Below are 20,054 nucleotides of genomic sequence, written 5' to 3' on the forward strand. Positions count from 1 at the left end.
ATTTTAATTGTGTCATGGGGTTTTACTGCCCCGTTAAGAATAATCTATGATGTTGTTTTCTATGAACACAAATTATTATAACCGGCCACTAGATTTAGCAATTTCACCCCACTTTGCCAGATTAAAAGAGATCATGTCGTGTTTGTATTTTTTTTAATTTGTGTAAATGACATATGACTTTTATTGATACATCATCTGTGTGTATTCGTGAGAACTGCACAACCATCTTTCATCTTTTATTTTGTTTAGACTTTTAGTCTAGAAAGAGTAAGAAAATATTTGTAAAATTTAAACAAAATTTTGGCTGACATGGCATTTTTGGAGATAATGATCGCTCATCTGGACATGTAGCAAGAATATAGCGTTTCATTATCTTCACAAAGAGAGGCGCTAGAGTTTTTCAGTACATTGTCCCTCTATTATACTATAATCTCCGCATCGAGAGATTAAATCTTTTTCCCCTTTTTGAAACCCTGACATACGGTTTAAAAAGAAATGAAGTACTGGCACATTATAGGTGCTACAAATTTAGGGTATACATATTCTCATTAAAAGTCTTTCTATCCGGCCCTCCTTAAGAAATATTTTCCTATGCAGCACTACTGGCCAGAAATCTAAAATAGGGTCCTAAATGTCACTGGAATTGTCTCCTTAAACCCTCTTATGTCTAAAGGGAAATTATACGTCATTTCCTTTCTAAAGGGTATTTAGTGAATAGCATTATAAAAAAACCCTTCAGTCAATACAACCTTTAATTATTTTAGACAAAACAATTATATTTCTCACTACGCTTCCTTTTTTTTCTGGGTATCTTTTTAAACAGCATACATTTCCTGCACCTTTACCTATAATTCTAAAATAAAGCATTAAAATGTCCCTAGATTTCATTTTAAATATTAGGTCAGATTAATAAGCACCAAGTTTATTTTAAGAGAGTTAATGGTCATTCTTTATTGTTTCCCTTACCTTTATAATAAAAAAAACCTCTGCCAGGGGGGGGGTTAAGGAATGGATCTCATGCGGTGGCACTGTGCTACTATGCTTTTTCATATGTATTGTAATACACGTATGTATATAAAATATGGATTGTATGCTAAGATCATATACTTGGTGCATGTTGCTAGTTGAGAAGGCAGCATTTTTAGATTATTGTATTTTTGGGGGGCTCTTTGTGTATGTTACTGTGTGCCCTCTTATTACATATTATTACTAAAGCATTCTTTATAAGACAGCACACTGCAATAGTCATGATAATACCATGTGATATCCATGTGCTCACAAAACGCTTTCTGATACATAATTGAATTAGCATTTCCAGCCGGTATAGAACAGTCAGCCCCACACACCAACAGCTATTGCCAACATTTTAGGCGTAGCCTTTTCCTATACATGGGGTATGGATTGGGGAATGTGGCATACCAAGAATAGTAGGCGACTTTGGGATGAGCTAACAAGCTATTCATAGAAACACCAAAGTACATCATATAGACCAATTTATAGTCATGTTTCTAGTGAAAAAGCCATTTTATTATCGTGAAAGACTCTCAGTGGCTCGTTACCTTTCGGATTCCGTGCAAACAGTCCAGAATGGTGAGATTGTATGTGCAGGTTCCAATTGAGGCATCTCTGTGGAGAAAGACAACCCAAATTACTGTTGCGCTAAAAGGAGGTTGCAAATAAATGTGAAAGATAACTAATTATCAGCAGACTAATATTCTGAATAAAGCAAATGCATCATTTAGAGCATAAGTGTTTCCATAAGTTGTAGGTCCTTCTTGATCTGGGAGTTTGCCATGAAAAGACATGTTCCACACACAACAGAGTTGAGCGAAACCACTTTTCTATACTGATGCTATACTTTCTTCTTGATCTTATATTACAAAAGCAAAGTTAATGGAGTGGTTTAGAGATATCTTGACTCACCCCTGTCCACATTATCTTCATTAACCATGGATCTTATCTCCTTACTTCCAGTGTATCCACCATCTTCTAATGTCCCAGATCCAGCCCTAAACTCTTAAACTACACCCAATTCCGACCCAAAATTATAGCGATAAATCCTTCAGAGGCAGATACAGGGTTTTTACAATTTTACAGGAAACAGAAGAATATTTGTGATGTTCTAGGCTCACATTAAACGATCAGAGCCCAAAATTAAAACCCATAGGTACTCAACAAATTCCATAATCCAAATGACCCCCTCTATTTCCAGGATTCTGTGAGGATCACCTTTAAAATTAGTCTAGACCCACTCCAATTCCAATTTTACAATTTGAGATTGCAAAGGGAGAGCTAACCTGTGAAACATTGCTGATTAAAATGGATTTAGAACAATAGGATTAAAGGAGACACCTTTGAGGTGTGAAAACCCCACTTTGAAGGTATCAAAGACACTGAGACAGAACTGTGTTTCAGCATTTCCTTGAATTACTTTTGGAAGTTCTTGGAAGTAGTAAAAAAACACATTCTACAAAAGTACATTATTTTAGTGTATTTATTTTTAGTCCTTAGTAAATCTTTAGCAGAGTGGATGTAAAGGGGTGGATAACTAGATTGTATGACTGTTTACATGCATTTGTGTGCTTGTCAGCCAGCTCCAGTTCTAACTAGATAAATGATCATTAAACTCGCTAAAAGACCTTGGAGGATGGAAAGGGCCGCCTCTGGCTTGTCTAGAGCATACAGATCCTGAGCTGTCAGAATGGGACGGTGTGCTTTGTTGACTACACGTAAAGGCGAGTCTGAGTAAGGAAAGGTGGGTATCCCCAAGCAAAGCTTATAACAGGTACACCCACATCATCTCTTCATCAGAAGAGATCTCACATTCCAGCTCCAGGGGTTGAAAAGTTCATACATTCAGACAAAACCAAAGCAGGAAACAAGAGCTGCAGGTCTCAGGCGCTTCACTAGATCCCTGCCAGTAACAAACTGTACACTGATACAGTAACACACACAATGGCTTGTGTAATTAGCATTGCACGATGTGGCCAGTATGCACTTATTTGTGTGGCATCGGTTGCCTATCTAGTTCAAAGCTCCAATGGCTCAGGACCACCTTGGGGGATAAGAGAGGATCAGTGGTGTAACTGAAGGATCCAGGTTCTATATATGATGGGGTCCCACCACATAGCCCCTAACCACTTTACCTTTGTATCGTCATTAGAGAAGAGTATTTGTGCCACCTATAGCACGTATATATTATACCAGTTATAATAAAATTGCAATCGCTGTATTATAGCAGCTCTGTTCGTACTCTACTGTAGCGCTACATGCTCCGGCACTGACACGGGCAGGTGCTCGGTAATACATCTGCACAAGCATTCAGCCGCAGGTCGCAGGTCGGGGGGGGTTAAGAGCCACGTGTGGCAGATCTTATACTCAAACACTGCTGGGGGGAGAATCACATTCAGCAAATGCCTCTAGGAGCATTTCTATACACTCTGCAGGATATCTGACTCCCATGCTCCAAGCAAGTTTATTTTGAAGAATGTGATCATTTAAGGCACAATTCTGTTCCAAAAGTCACCAGGCATTTAGATCCTCTACATATTTAGAAATACTCCGAATGACAAATGCAGGATGCTTTTCCTAAACCAAGAGTCATCTGCTGATCTTTTACTCCTGGTACTCCTCTCCGAACCTTGGTTCAAGCTCTCCACTGCCCCACATTCTCCACTTTAATTTGCTCCCTTTTGTTAGAATTCCTTGTTAAAGATAGTTCAACCCCCTAAGTTTTTGGCTGTTTTGGAATGTTGTGAATAATGACATTATTTAACCAAACAATGCACACATTTCTTGTTCGCTTACCTAAAAGGGAGGTATGGGGGGCTAGCCCCACTCAGCAGAGCTCTGTATGCCTCTTCTGGAGTCTTCTTTAAATAAATAACCTAAAATCAAGATACTAAATAAAATATTTTGCTTCTTCTGAGACACACAAGGACACACAGCCGTGAGTAAGCAGGCACTAATACAATGCCATACGGATGACAATCGGCTCGGATGCCAAGATTATGGGGATTTCCATATGTAATGGGAGGTACGGGTTCAAAAAGTCTTTTCCTCAAGGACCTCAGACCCAAATGTGACTAGGGTGCAAATGCTGAAAAGTCGTTGTATCACCACAGCATCCAATGGAATTATCCAATTAGCAAGAACATTTCATTGGTTGCTATGGTCACTGGTGAAAAAACACTCTATAGTTTGTACCAGAAAGCCTAGGACAGCCTATCTAGATGTTCATCAGGTAAGTCATTAAACTGCTGACCTACTTGCAATCACCGACTGTAAAATAAATCTTTATAGAGGGTATACAGGGCACTATAGGTGCTGTTGAATATTATACCCAATTTCTTCCCCACCGTTGCAGAGATCTGCCCAGTCTTCCTAAGAGGACATCATGTCTGGGTTGGTTTGATACGCACTGAAGGCTACAAGTAATATAAATGAAAACACAGGCCAGTCCTCTAGCAGGACTGAGACATATGACACGTGCCCTTGTTATTCCGTAAAATATTAACGAGGAAGAATGAGAACCTTACAGACAAAAGGGAGCATCACGGTGGAACAGACTGTAGAATAAAAGGCACCATCCGTAGTTCAGCGGGTCATCCTACGGCAAGTGCAGTCTTCATGGCTAATTTATTTCCATGCCACGTTGAAGATTTTGCATAATAATAATAATATCTCCCCGGGAAATGCAGCACAACTGTATCAGACAGAGGAAGGGTCAGTAACTCACCGCATATCCACCAATTAGAAACCCTGCATTAGCTCTTTTCTTCTGGTCAAAGCATGTGTAATAAACAATCTTCTTTCCCGAAAGGCTAAAGGACTGAAGAACACAAGAAGGATTAAGGTGATACAGCTGTTCATATTCCACAAATTGGTAATATTCCAGGCACTGGCTTTATCTGATGGCAGGGCAATGCAGCATTAACACTGTTACTGCCAGACAACTTATTAGAAGTGCTTGGAAATAAAACAATATCTTCTTTTTAAATGGTTCCCATTTAAAGTATTTTTGAGTTGCGTTGTGTTTTAATTTTTGGTTGGAACAAACACCTCTGCCCTTAAAATCTCCTTAAAAGATCTATAGCCTTAGATGTCCTCAATAACTCTGCTTGGTGCCACTTCATTCTGTAAAAAGAACACGGTGGCATGCACAATAACAACTGGCACAATAACATTGACCGGTCACGTTGTGGCTGAAAAGTATTAATTATAATAAAACAGGGAATGGTACACTCACGCGCATATAAATACAACTTTTGGGGTGCTGCTGAAATAATCAATATGTCCACACAACATGGCAAGGAATCAACACACAACCCAGCAAATAAATACTGTAAATGCTATTTAGAAGCACCTATCAAGTGTATATATATATATATATATATATATATATATATACACACTGGAGGATTGGGGAAAGCACATCACCAGACGTGCCGCCATATTGGCCAGAATTCAAGTAAGGGCAAAATGACGGTATTTTTTGGTGACGGACTCTCCCCTGATTGAATGATCAAGGAAAGGATGTAACCGCAAGCACCGCCATTTTGCCAGAAGTCCCCACTGGATTATGTCTGTGGTCACTTTTTCATGGAAAATAAGGAAATTTCTACCTGTGCAAACACAATTGCGAAAGGGTTTCCCAATGATCAATTAGCCTTTTAAACTTAAACTTGGATTAGCTAACACAATGTGCCATTGGAATACAGCAGCGATGGTTGCTGATGAAGGGCCTCTGTACACCTATAGTTATTTTGCTGCAAGTTATTTCCCATATATAAAAATCTTGTGCTAAGCTTTGCATTGTTAGATAATTTTTTGTGTTCTTTAATTTTCATGTTCAACTAAAGATGTTAATTTAATATTTTGACGCTAAAAATCAGGTGCAATTGATTCAAACTCCACTCTGAGCATTCTTTACCTGAATAATTAGGCAAGCAGCGCCAGTCTTTATTAAGCCACGTTCACATCATCAATAAAGACTCCGAACTGGAACTACAAGCTAAAGATCTCCAAATGTACCTGACTGTGGCATCTTTCTGCATTCAGCTACTGACTTGGGCATTTATGAATACAGTATACAAGCTAAGTTTGCTTAAATATGAATATATACAAATAGAATACAAAGTACACACATTCAGGAAACTACTGTATGACACACGTGTTTATATATGAAAATGTTATCATACTAAGAGAACATCCTTAGATGATATCCAGCACATACCTCCCGTATACATGATACAAACAAAAGCATCTAACTAATATTTTAGAACACACAGGTCCTTAAGATACACATAGTTTACAGGTTTCACCCAGGGGGTACTTAGAAGGGACTTTAACCCCCAACAGGAATGGGGATGTAAGGATGGCCCTTCATGCCTCTGCAAAATGTTGACGGCACTTTAACCCTTATCCCAATGCGCCCAGGCTGGTGGGCATTGATGCTCTCTATGCCTCCGAAGGCATCTTTAACCAACAGGGCAAATATTGTATTTATAAAGTGGACACTGCTGCTAACTTTTATTTTCTGCCAACTCACATACGCTTGCTGTTTAGTGAATAGACCTGTGCATATTTTCGTTTAAGTAAACAAAAAAAACCCTGAAAATGTGTGTAATACCTTTTTATTGGACCAGTGTGTTCATAAAGTAAGATTATTATTTATTGATTTATATAGTGCCATCAAATGCTGCATCAAGGTTAAAAAAAGTAGTGCATAAAATTATGAATAACAGAAACAAAGTGTGAAGAGGGCGTTGCTCAAATGAGCTTACAATCTAGAAGTTGTAGAGTAACCCAAGCTTTCGAGACCTCAGAACTTGAGGTCCCTTCTTCAGATGTAAGAATTCCCTTTTTATTATCGTAATGAGTCAATACAGAGAGCTAATGGGTCCATCCATGGTATACCTCTTGTCATTGACATTTGCACACGATGCAGTTGAGGGGGACTTGGAGTTGAGAGGAACATATTGGGAGCACATGTATGACATTTCACAACAAACTCCTAAAAGAGGAAGACAGCTTACTGTTTGCCCCTTCACAGCCTACACGTTACATAATAACTGGCAGCTTGGCTGGTCCTGTATAATACATGTTAAATTTCATGAAGGCCACCTCACTCACTGAATAATGCATTATACAGGGCCAGCTCAGGCCAAACTGCAGGAGAAGCCTACTGGGTTGGTCTTTCACTGGGGTTGGCCCTTCATCGGGGTTGAAACCTCATCTTTCCTGCAAACTCTTTGGTGAATGGGTTACCAGCAATCTTAGTGTAGAACAGTGATCACACAGTCCAAATGCTTCATGGAATTGCTGTGGATACTAGTGATACCTTGTCTTCTCCTGACACAAAGTGGGACAGGGTCTCCTTATACAAACAACAGTAGGAGAAGGAGGGCTACACGCCATGTGATGAAGTATCACCAGGCAAGAAATTACTGAAACAAGAGCCATGCTATTTCATATAAATTATGCGGGTCATCACTAAGCATCTCTTGAAAGTGGACCTTGGTTGGACTGGATAATGCATAGTTAGAGTTCTCAAAAGCCTCCTCACAGACTGAAGTATGCATTATGCAGGGGACAGTAATCACAGGAGAAACATTCCAGGGTAATAATATACAATGTAGTCAGACAGTTGTAACCCCAGCTGAACACCACAGTCTCCAGCTCACATGCAAACACCTGATTTAGAGAAGATAAAGAAAGTTATCTTTATATCTACAATACAGGGTGCAAAATAGATAATAAACACACAAAGGGATGCAGAGACTCTGCCATGCAAGTATAACAATGAAGTTCAGCCTTACACACAGGGGGCACAGAGAATGGAGGTCAGCCTCACACACAGGGGCGCAGTGAATGGAGGTCAGCGTCACACACAGGGGCGCAGTGAATGGAGGTCAGCCTGACACACAGGGGCGCAGTGAATGGAGGTCAGCGTCACACACAGGGGGCGCAGTGAATGGAGGTCAGCGTCACACACAGGGGCGCAGTGAATGGAGGTCAGCCTGACACACAGGGGCGCAGTGAATGGAGGTCAGCGTCACACACAGGGGGCGCAGTGAATGGAGGTCAGCGTCACACACAGGGGGCGCAGTGAATGGAGGTCAGCCTCACACACAGGGGCGCAGTGAATGGAGTTCAGCTGCACACACAGGGGCGCAGTGAATGGAGTTCAGCTGCACACACAGGGGCGCAGTGAATGGAGGTCAGCCTCACACACAGGGGCGCAGTGAATGGAGGTCAGCCTCACACACAGGGGCGCAGTGAATGGAGGTCAGCCTGACACACAGGGGCGCAGTGAACGGAGGTCAGCCTCACACACAGGGGGCGCAGTGAATGGAGTTCAGCCTCACACACAGGGGGCGCAGTGAATGGAAGTCTGCCTCACACACAGGGGCGCAGCGAATGTAATGGAAGTTCACCAACCTCACCTATCTTCATGGTTAAATATGTTGAAAAGAAAGATAAAGCCTGCACAAATGTAAACTAAATTGAAGTGAGAAAACACACCCCTGCAAGGACTTTGACACAATTTCAAAAAAACAAGGTAACGGCACAAGCGGTAGCGCATCCCCTTGCTGGAGTAGTGGGAGTGTTTAGCGTGTAATCCAATTCCCAAGCTGCTCCCAAGGCACTGCATGCAGTGAATACTAATGGGTGACTGAGCTTCCACCAAGCCCTAGGGGTGATGACCACATGCGGGCCTATTCCCGTGGTGATCTCCGGGCAACGCACACAAGCAAAGCAGCATTCGGCTGACACTTTACCTTCAACTTCCTCAGAAGACAACAGCACCTCCAAACCCTCTGAAGAGAGATACAATATCACACACTGCACACCCTGGTCGCCTGACTGAGGACAGTTTTACTTACAGCTTTAATTGATGCTCTTAAAACGCACTCCTAATTCTTTAGTCTTAGAATTTTTAGGGTTTTAGGGTCATATGCGCCCTACAATTTCAAATTCATTTTAATTTTGGCTTTCTTACTCGAACTAACTTTTCTAAAACTATTGGTTGCTATGGTGATACAACCACTTTTCAAACCACATTTTTTTGTCATTGTACCACAGCCTGGTGGATAACTTTAACAATGTAAATAAAAATGAGCAGTTTTATTATTCCCTTTGAAGCTGTCCAAGATAACATGAAGCGAGCATGAAGACCTCAAACACATGATGCACAATTTCCATGGTAACAGCAGAAAAATCGTGTTTTCAGGAACTGGCCCTTTGCGATAAGGCGCTTTGTAAAGTGTCCTGCTCTGAACGACATATCTAATCTGCAACAATTACTGTCTGCTTTGTTGTGAAACATGCTGGAAGCAGGCACCGTGCTAATTGGTAGATAAGGACATGAATTAGGAACAGAAAACAAATGGAGCGTTTGGAATCCCGGCCAAACATGACCTACAATCAACAATGTCACGCACCATAATACAGTGATTACAAAGAAGGCTGAAGAACCTGAAGGGAGTCTTTTGCCTATGGTCACCTCTGAACTTTCTTAACTTGATTAAAACAAAAGGGTGTCCTATATATAATGTATCCTAAAATATCACAGCCATCAGCTCCTGCCAACACCACGCATGGTTCAATTAACACAACTAAGGGTACCACTTTGGCCAATCCGGATTAATACATGGTTTTAATAATGGTTTTAAATATTAATTAAATATGTTTTCTAAACCTCGGCCGTGTTCAGGAGGTAACAAACACTGTGCATGACTTCACATGCTTACCTGCAGCGACTGCATCAATCAAAGTGGGATAAACAAAAGCTTTAATCTGCTGCGCTCGGAACTGGGGCATAAAACAGCCGTGCAGAAAGGTTTAAGGGAAACTGGGACATTCCTGTTAATACTTAGATTGTTCTGGTAAAACGTGAACACGTGACAGGTCTTTTAATAAGGTCTTACAACAGATTCTGTGCTTTCTGGCATAAGAATCGAAGAGCTTTTGCCCAAGAGGGAACAGACATCTAATGGCACAAGGTGCAGAGCTACAATGTGATCAGCTCATGGTCTGGAGTATGTACTTGGCACTCCTGGGCACTGAGATGGATAGAGGGAGTCTCATCAGATTTCAGGTCTGGTACACAAAGACTAGCCCATTGTGTAAATCTCATGGATCTCGGATTCCTTGCACAATCAGAGCAAAACGGGGAGGGAGCAGATTACAGAAAGGGGGGAAGGGACACTAAGACTGGGTTATTTTAGTAAATTATCTCTCATTCAGTCCCTGGATATACTGTAGCCTGGAGGATTACTTTATACTCACTGAAGGTTGTTAAATCTCTACACTAAAGCACAAATGCAAACCTATTGAAGTATGCAAACCTACATCTAAGCCTGTTTTCTTCCGCCAACACAGTCAAGTGCCAACACAATTGCAGGTATTTTGGGCCACACAATCACGGCTTAATCAAATGTTTATGGTATTTTTCATACAGCTTTTTGAATGCCCTTATCCTCTCCTACTGCTTATTACCTTCTCTCTGTTCACCAGCCCTGCCTGTGCTTTTATATTTATCTTTAAGGTCTCTACCTGGCTCTGAAATCAAACTGGTTCCGGATATTTTCTGACTAGTTCCTAAATTCTGAGGTCCAATTTGGGAAAGGCTTGTGGGTGCACAGTTGGACATTGGTTTTAGTGGCAGTTATTAACATTTGGTCTTAGTACCATGAAAACCTACGAGTCAATCCTACTGACTGGATCATTTCATTGGCTGCTATGTTTGAAACACTGCATCTGTATCACCTTTTATATACCCCAGTTAATACAATGATGAAATCAATTCATAATACATGGCTGTGCCGAAGTCATAATTCTTACCCAGAATAATGGGGTATATGAAGCCCCAGTCATATTACTATGTGAGGATAATGACATTCTGCAGTAGGAATATAGTTGAGAGTCAGCAGTCACAGTCACAGAAGGTCACCCCATGAATTGGCAAGCAGTGGCCTAACTGAAGCCCACAGTGAAGTTACATTCCAGAGCAGACATACCTTAAGCTTCTTGTTGAGTTTGCAGCAGAACCTGTACAGAACAGCAAGGTTTAGGGGCCCAAAATCTGCATAGAAGCTGCAAAGAAAGAATTCCGTTTAGGAGCTGGTTTTGAGATAATACTACAGATATCAACTATAACTGAATACATAAGGAGGTCTCTCATACAAGCATACAGAAGCATAATGGATTAGACCACAACCGGTCAAAACTCGGTCGAAGTTAGAAGCCAGGCAGACAAATCTGAGAACCGGTTTGATGTTTTTGTTGTTTAGCCAGCAAGATGTACACCTCTAATGAACTGAAAATTTAGGAGCCAGACCTAAAAATCTGGCTCCTGGGATTTGTCAAGCACTTGAATAGACATTTCAAAGGCTGGACAGCTGTACGAATCTTCCAAAAATGAATAATTCTGGCGAGAATTGTTTAAGAGTACATTTTAAGACTGCTTATTTTCAGACAGGTTGAGAATTCACAAAGCATTGGAAAATAATATAATCCTTGTGACAGTGTGACAGACAAATTGTCCCCTGGGGAGAGTTGATGGGACACAGTTATCTTGGCTGGCATGTAAATGAAAGAAGGACGGCGTGGAAGGGATTTGCAGACTAGAACAGGAGATGAAGAGGGGAGACAGAGCAGGAAAGTAGTTGTACTATTAACACATGAAAATCAGGAATAACCTTGCAGGAAGAAGGGAAGCACAAGGGAAGAAGGAAGATGAAGAGGAAATATGAGAAAAGGATAATGAGAAAATATTACCGGCATCTTTTATTGAGCTGTGCTAGGAACCTGAAATCGTAAGCTTTACTGCTTATGGATAAATTCCCTAAGGCTCCTCACACTGGCCTGTATGCCTGCAACACCGGAACAATAAATCCGACAAGTAAACCCATGACTAGTCTAAAGCCATCAGCGTGGAGAAGTGAGATTACAAATGGGGATCGCAGATCACCCTCGGGGGGGGGGGGAACTACTCTAAAAGTCACAGGGAAAGAAACTCAGTAGAGCCATATTAGCATCAGATTCACAAGAACAATAACACTTCACAATTACAAGGGGAACAGTAACCAAATGGATTGTCATACTGGTGATGCAGTGTATATGGGACACTGCATAATATCATATTCATAGATGAGAAGAAGAGCAAATTAAATGTTGTTGCCTCTAGAATGTTATATAAAGCAGTCACTAAGGAGTGAAGCCAACTGATGTATTCCCTTTTGATCTATACAATGACTGTTACTGCTACTGCATACACTTCTTCATGTCCCTTTAATCGTTTTAGAGTAATGGACTATTCATATGAAGAGCTTTTAGCAATGGTCTAACTTTTAGTTTCAGGTTTAATCCTGAATGAGAGCAACTAAAAGGACAATAGTTCAGTGGTTCTACCAAAAACAAGAGCTACCTAAACTGTGTGAATAAAACCAGAGAGAAAGTTTGTTTTTGGGTACTGTGATGAAAGTTTTAATACAACTATCCCTACTCAACTTGTGATATCACCACTCACCCTTGTATGAAAATGAGCTGATTAAAATGTAGATGAAAAACCATAGAAGAATAACCCCTTCCCTTGACAAATTCAATTAATGAACCCTGTCAATCGGCTCAATTTTGGTAACTACGAGAATTAGACCTGACTGGGTTTAACTCAACAAGGTAAATGATGGTGACGGTGTTAAAAACAAAAAATAATAATAATATAACTATATATAAAACATATTCCAATGGAATAAAAGTGATCGACAAAGCACAAAACAATATGCAATGCTTGTTTGTCAATGACGTGTTGTGCTGTAAGGCTTTTTCAGAAGTAATGGCTGACAAACACAAACATAAGTCTTTTAAGTAGTACTAGCTGCAAGAAAGGATATGCGTCTAGATGGCTGCAGGATAAAAGACCTGAGATAAACAATGGGATATGAATATTGATGTAGAGAATGTCCGCTATACAGTATATGATTTGATTTCTAAAAAGCACGGAGGAGAATAAAACAGATTTGTCATCCACTTTCAGGGTTCCAAGGAGTTTCGGGTGCTTCTCACTTTGCGTCGCAGACAAACAAGCATTATATCTACTTTTATGCTTTGTCGGTCACTTTTATTCTATTGGAATATGTTTTATATGTACTATTTATATAAATTTTATGTCTATATTACTGAACACAGCAGGTGTGTTTAGTCCTGCTCTCTATTAGAGCCATCATCATTTATCTTGTTGCACTCCTCTATTCTCAGCATCGGAAACTGCTCGGCTGGTGTTTTCAGCAGCTTTTTTAATCTCTTTTTCTATTTTCTCCTCTCCTTCTCTTCACCTGGCGCAGGACTATACCCCAATTTTTTTTTTAACTCCGCTGGAATCTACAGTTGTGGGAAGGGGTTATGTCAGAAACATAGATTTTGCTGGCAGGTAAGAACCATTGGACCCACCTACTCTGCCCATTATTCCTGATATAAGACTCAGACCTTAATCAGTCCTTAGTTACTTATTAAAACTCTATGTAGAAATTCTTAGGCAAGGGGAAATTAAGTGGGACAGGCTATTACATTAATGTTTTTTTTGGTGGCACAAATCCATAAAGGAAGTATTTCTTTGTCATAAACATACATAGGTGACATCTTCTTATTGGTTATCTTAAAGATAACAAAAGTCTGTTGGCGAGATACCATCTCCACTCACTAGGATTAAAGGAAGTACTTAACAATCAACTGATTATTCCTTGTATAAGGAACAATTAATGGCTGCAGAATTTCCTGTTTTAAAACGAATGTGATTTTCCTGAAACACATACTTTGAGTCTACAGCTCTTATCTCATCTAACGGGCTGGAGAAAAACACCACCTCCATATACTGTTGTTGGTTTCCATCACTGGGTCATAATATCTTCCAAAGCTTCTTCATACGAAGCATTAACATACACATGGTTTACATTTAATAAATGGGTGTTGAATTCAATGCCTCAAGAGAAGCAAACAGTTGTCAGTATCTGGATATCCCTGCTTGAGTACCAGAAAGTACTGTTCTGTTTGCAGCTCTCAAGGCCTGGAGTTTAACACCCTTGCCTTAGATGGTGTGGAAACTGCAAGTTCCATCCACCAACCAAAGCCTGTACAGAGAATTAAAGAAGGAGGCTTCTACTCCTGAACAATTAATGATCATGGCACGCCAAGATCACAGAGCTCCTAGAGTGGTCATTAAATCACTGTTTCCTGCAATAAAGACCACATATTGTCTATGGAAAGTGGTCATGCTAGGATGACACATTATCATCATATACCTGATCTACAACATCAATTTCAGATTGCAGTCTCAAACTATGGTACAAAAAGGCATCCATGTCCACATGCCTGTGTTTGGGGAAGCTGTCACAAAACCAGACAAATCAACAGGCTTTAGAAATAGCGATGCTGTTAATAGAGGTTCACACTCTTCTTCTTTCCTCTTGTCCAGCCACATGTCCCCTTGATGCTATCCCTTCCCATCTTACCTAGTCTCTCTCATCTACCCTTGCCCTACACAAGCACATATCTTCAATCTATCCCTCTCTACTGGTTCTGACCCATACTCATGCTACATCAACCATGCTACCATGCTACTTCAGTCTTAAAAAAGTCCTCCCCAGACCTGATCTTTTCAACTACCATCCCAAGTTTCTTGACTCCAATTCTTTACTTGACCCTCTTCATCCTGTATTCCACACAACACATTCTACAGATATCACATTGCTAAAGTTACTTAAATCCAAGGGCCACTACTCTACGCTAATCCTTCTGCTGCTCTTGACACTGTGGACCATCCCCTTCTCCTTCAAACTCTTCATGGTTTTCATCTCTGTGACACAGCTCTCTCCTGATTCACATCCTAGCTTTCTGATTGTACTTTTTGCATCTCCGTCTCCAGTGACACTTCCCCTCCCCTAACCCTCTCAGTCGGGAACCCCAAGGCTTAGTTCTAGCACCACTTATATTCTCCCTTTACACTACATTTATGGCAAACTAATCTCAACCTTTGGCTTTCAACATAACCTGTATGCCGGGGACACTCAGATCTACCTATCCTCTCCTGATCTCTCTCCTTCTATTTTAGATAGGGCAACTAACTGCCTCGTCTGACTGGATTTCTGCACAGTTCCTAAAACTCAACCTCTCCAAAACTTCTCATCCACTCTCCCTACAATGTTAATATTTCCTCATCAGTTTCCCTCAATGTTAATGGTGCAAACATCTCCTCATGTTCCCTGCCTTTGTGTCACAATTGACTCTGACCTCTCATTCACCCCCCACATTCAGTCTGTTATAAAAAAACTATCGTCTCCATCTTAAAATATTGCCCACATTTGTCCCTTCCTAAGACAAGAGGCCACTAAGGTTCTTATTTCATTATCACCCACCTTGACTATTGTAACTCTATCTTAGCTGGTCTCCCTCATATGCATCTAGCCCTACTATAATCCACCATGAACGCTGCTGCCAGACTTATCTTCCTCGCTCATTGCTTTACTAACGCCTCTCCCTTTATTTAAGCATGCCTTATGCCTTAACACCCTTCCTCCCATCTTCTTCAGCTCACCTTTCCTAGTCCCTTTCATGCAATTTCTATATTATAGTCCCTAACAGTGGCACTTTTACCTCTGTAGTTGTAATATACCCCAACTACATATGATGGCGCTACAGAAAACAATAAAACATAATAATAATTCAATAGCAATAACTTGTTTTGTGCGACCTTGTAGATAAGGTCAAACACAGAGCAAAAGAACACAGTTGTAAAATACATTTAAACTATAGGAACGGTCAGGTGACTGAGCCGCCCGTCTAAGTAGGGAGGTATTTGAGAATTCTGTATTGAAGTTTCCAGAAGTGGCAAAGGTTACTACAGTGAGGGAATTTAAACATGAATGGGAAAGGTGTATGGTTATCCTGAATCTGAGACTAGACCAGGCTTTAGTTAAAATTGAAGCCTTTAAAGCAAGAAAAGAATGGGCAGACTAGATAGACCGAATAGTTCTGCTGTCAAATTCAATGTATCTATGTGTCATGCTGGATACATTCTCATACTGTGGGTGACCTTGGCTTGCAATCAGATCCGGTTACCTTCATGAACCTAGAATTGTATATACCATAAACACAAGAATATCTTCTGAACACTATATAGCGTTAAGAATTTTGCAACAAACACAGGATAAAACTGGTAACAGTTACTCAATGATAAAGTATTTTGCACCATTTTAATAGATATAAGTATACCAGTGTAGTACATTTTCTTTGATTGTTTTTAACTAATTAAATATACTTACTTCTCATACACAAATTCCTCATCTGAACAGAAATAGTGAGTGTTTACTGTGCTCTTTGGTTTGTTCCTCAAGGTTGCAAAATATAAGCGATCTATGAAAGATGGAACAGTTTGGTATTAGTCCGTTATTGAAGGAAAAAGCACTTACAACATTCAATATGAGAGCTGTATTTATCTGTAAGAGTTTCCACTGGAACAAGGTAGTCCTTCTGAGGACTTGAAGGTAAGCAGGCAGTGCCACAAAGCTTTGGGAAAAGCAATCAGGGTGTTGGGTTATATGGCTAGAGGCATTAGTAGGAAGAGAATGGTGGGTTGACCACTTTACAGATCCCTGGTCAGACCTCACCTAGAGTATTGAGTCCAGTTCTGGAGACCCCATCTCCAGAAAGATATTGACATACTAGAGAGTTCAGAGGAAGGCTACCAAAATGGTGATGGAGCTCACATGAAAATAAATTACATACAGAGACGGAAATATATCCGAAATTATGTCTCATTTATGTGTATACTTTTGTAACTATTGATAGCTGCGCTTTTAAGCAACTTTTTCATTGGCAGAAAAAATAATATTACACAACAACCTATATAAAAAAAAAGACTAATATGGGATTACCAAAAATAACGTATTTCCAAGCTCAGAGAAATCCAACCACAAATCCTGGGAGACTTTCATAAAATCCTTTTTATGTTCCTGTGAAGCCTAGAATCTATTAAGTCAACCACATTCTACTCATGCTATATACAAATATATTAAGGCAGAAATATGGGATTACCAAGAGTTTATTTTGTATGTGCTTAAAATGATTGGAATTTATGAAGTCCATCACTTTTTACTCAGTTATTGTATCTCTCGTTCGATCTAAGGAATTTTGAACTATGACATCATTCATGCAGGGTGTCTTTTCAACTATCTGTTAATCTACATATAGAGGTTATGTGAAAAAGCCTTTAAAAAAGAGCCCTACGCACTCTCTGCCATAGATGTGCTATTATTTAGCACCCTCCCTGTAATGCAAAAGTTCCTTACATTACACGTAAACCCCTACCCCTTTAGTTTTAGATTATAATCTCCTGCTATCATGTCTACTCCTTTAAAAAAAAAGCTTCCCTTCTGTACTTTGTTAAATCACATCTCTCGTCTCTAAACTTTACATATTGAGATCATTTAGTGGGTCTTCATAATTTTTATCCTGTGAACCATTTACCAAAATGTCAATATGTCAAGATGGGGGTCTCCAGACCTGTGCACAATACTCTAGGTGACGTCTTACTGCTTGCTTTCTCGGACGCTATTGCAGAATAGTGCTCCCAATGCTATATTCTGCCTTGGAACTTTACATTTATCAACATTAAACTGCAGCTGCCACACTCCTGACCATTCTTCTAATCTACTTTAATCATTTGCCATTTACAAAGTGTACCTTGTTCACTCGAATATTACGGCTGGACCACTCACTGACATAAGTGGGACCACCTGTGATGTCAGTGGGACCTTCCAAGTCGTCAGCAGGACTGCCTACCTGCATCCCGAAAAGGGAGGTCTACACGTAGCCGAAGCCTGGGTGTTCCCAGGTATATATATATATATATATATATATATATCTCAATGTCTAATTAAACTGATGACATCAGATGTAAATTGTATTATGGCGTCACTCAATTCTTACGCCTGGACACATCTATGTAAAATATACCAGCCAGTCACGTTACAATCTTATAAAGCAGCTGGTCTTTTTATAAGATATAAAGTCACCCTCGCTGATTCACACAAAACACTATAAAGAGTTAGGTGGCTACCCGACTCCTGAGATTTGCCCTGCCCTTCGCTATATAGAACTTATTATTTATTGTTTTATATAGCGCCATCATATTCTGCAGCGCTGTACAAATGAATAGAAAGCGGAACAAACCATGATCGCTTCACTTTCTCTGGCCTTTAAAATGAAGCATTGTGACAATAAAATAGTTTCTGGCCCATTATGCGCCTCCAGCGACACCTTGTCACGGGGACATCTAAGTGCCTGTATAATAAAACAGGAATTAGCGGGCGCTGCTTTGGGTTACCTAGGTAACGGTTTAACCCCTTCATCTCTGGCATCTAGTGAAGGCAATACAACAGTCACAGGGAATAGGATTATGGAGATCGAATATCACAGGAATAGAAAAGTTTTCTTCCAGTCTAATGCGTTCTCGCCCAGCAATGAGTTTAGTTAAACAGTAAAAGTTTGTCTCGCAAATGGCTTCACCACAAAGAATAGGTAGGAATTGTGAAGCCTCTCGGAGGTTCGTAACCACGGAGACAAAGCATGAAAACAGGTCGCTAATGAGGGAAGGGGATCGAGCGAACAGGCCATTTAACACGGACCGCTAAATCACGAGCGCTGGTAGATAATCCAGCTTTACTGCGTCAAGCATAAATCTAACGCAGTTTCCTAAGCAAAGGGAACCCGAAGCTATGTAACCGTAACCAGAGACAACGGGACAAGCTGGCAAGCCACTCCTGTTTGTTATTAACACAGGGAAAGTAATCATTCATGGACTGGGTAACGTGCAACTTGAGTAAAATGTTCACCTACTGAATGCATTAAAAGTATAATCTCATATAACATAAAGATTTGAGGATTTCTTACAAAAAAAACAAAGGTTTTGGTTAAAAACGCCGAACTGGTGGTGATTTCAGGGTGTAGGAGAGCGGAAGGTCTCAGGAGTAGCTCCCCATCAATGTGACCAAGTAATGCACAGATTCAGAGAACTGCACTTGGGAGCAGTGATTGCTGTAAGTAACATGATAAGGCAGGATCTTTGCCCCCATCAGCCATCAGAATTGGTTCTAAACTACTGGGCTATAGGGTGACTAATGTACAGCCATAAGGGCATTATCAGCAGGGACAGTAAAAGTTCTGCTTCACCACCATATGGATTTATGAAACCGATGAGCGGCAAAGTAATGCACGATGTATACAACTACATGTCTGTGCTATATGAGTGCATGTGCTGTGTCAATGCATCAACATACATGATAACCGTGAACATGGGGTGTAAGGGGCTGATCCCCTAAATAACTGCAGCCCTACAGCCCCATGCATTTATGTAATAGTAGGAAGCAGTCCATTCACGACGACACGCATCTACAAGAAAGTGTGTGCGTGTGTGACACGGATCAGTGCTGCGGGTCCCGAGGGCGCGCGTCTCACCTTTAATAATCTCCGATGCGCTGATCAGATCCTGATTCTCCATCCCCGGATTACAGGGAGACCGCTCCTGCCCCTGGCATTGCTTTATCTGCCCCTACACCAACCCCGAGTGCTCTTCCACATATCTGCCCCGTCCCTCTCAGTGTCCCCTCCAGACACACGGCCTCCGCCTCCGCCCCTTTCCTTCTTTCACACTCTTCTCACTCTCTTTCTTCTCGACTCCCAGATGTCTCTCACCCCCAGCCTCTTCCACTCACTCTCCTGTCTCTTAAAGTTGCAGCTCCTAGTAACCGGCAGCCAATCATACACTGGGCTCCGTTACTAAGGCTTTGTTTCGCCTGACCATAGAGGGCGGAGCAAGGTTGCTGGGGATTAACTCGTCTGCTGCCGCAGGGATCAAAGAAAGAGGCTCATGAAGAATTTAAAATTACTATTGTTATTATTGTTATTATTATTATCAATACTACTTAAAATAATAATAACAATAACAACACTTATAATTATTATTGATTCATATTATTAGTAATAATAATAATAAT

General features: G+C 40.6%; 1 protein-coding gene across 2 annotated transcripts in view; it reads right to left on the reverse strand.

The window, feature by feature from the left end:
* The window catches only part of LOC149283304 (dual specificity protein phosphatase CDC14A-like), a 31,455-nt gene extending 11,897 nt beyond the window's left edge, over positions 1–19,558 (reverse strand). For both annotated transcript variants that reach the window (XM_089497667.1, XM_089497665.1), the window contains exons 1-6: positions 19,516–19,558; positions 16,323–16,413; positions 11,025–11,100; positions 4,739–4,831; positions 3,808–3,887; positions 1,560–1,626 (exon numbers count right to left, since the gene is read on the reverse strand). In XM_089497667.1, the coding sequence (XP_089353793.1) occupies positions 1,560–1,626; positions 3,808–3,887; positions 4,739–4,831; positions 11,025–11,100; positions 16,323–16,413; positions 19,516–19,558 (450 nt within the window). The remainder of the gene's footprint in view (positions 1–1,559; positions 1,627–3,807; positions 3,888–4,738; positions 4,832–11,024; positions 11,101–16,322; positions 16,414–19,515) is intronic.
* Positions 19,559–20,054: the final 496 nt, after the last annotated feature.

The sequence above is a fragment of the Sceloporus occidentalis genome, unplaced genomic scaffold (assembly GCF_023333645.1).
Source record: "Sceloporus occidentalis isolate IW3139 unplaced genomic scaffold, rSceOcc1.0.p SCAF_106, whole genome shotgun sequence".
Classification (NCBI taxonomy): Eukaryota; Metazoa; Chordata; class Lepidosauria; order Squamata; family Phrynosomatidae; genus Sceloporus; species Sceloporus occidentalis.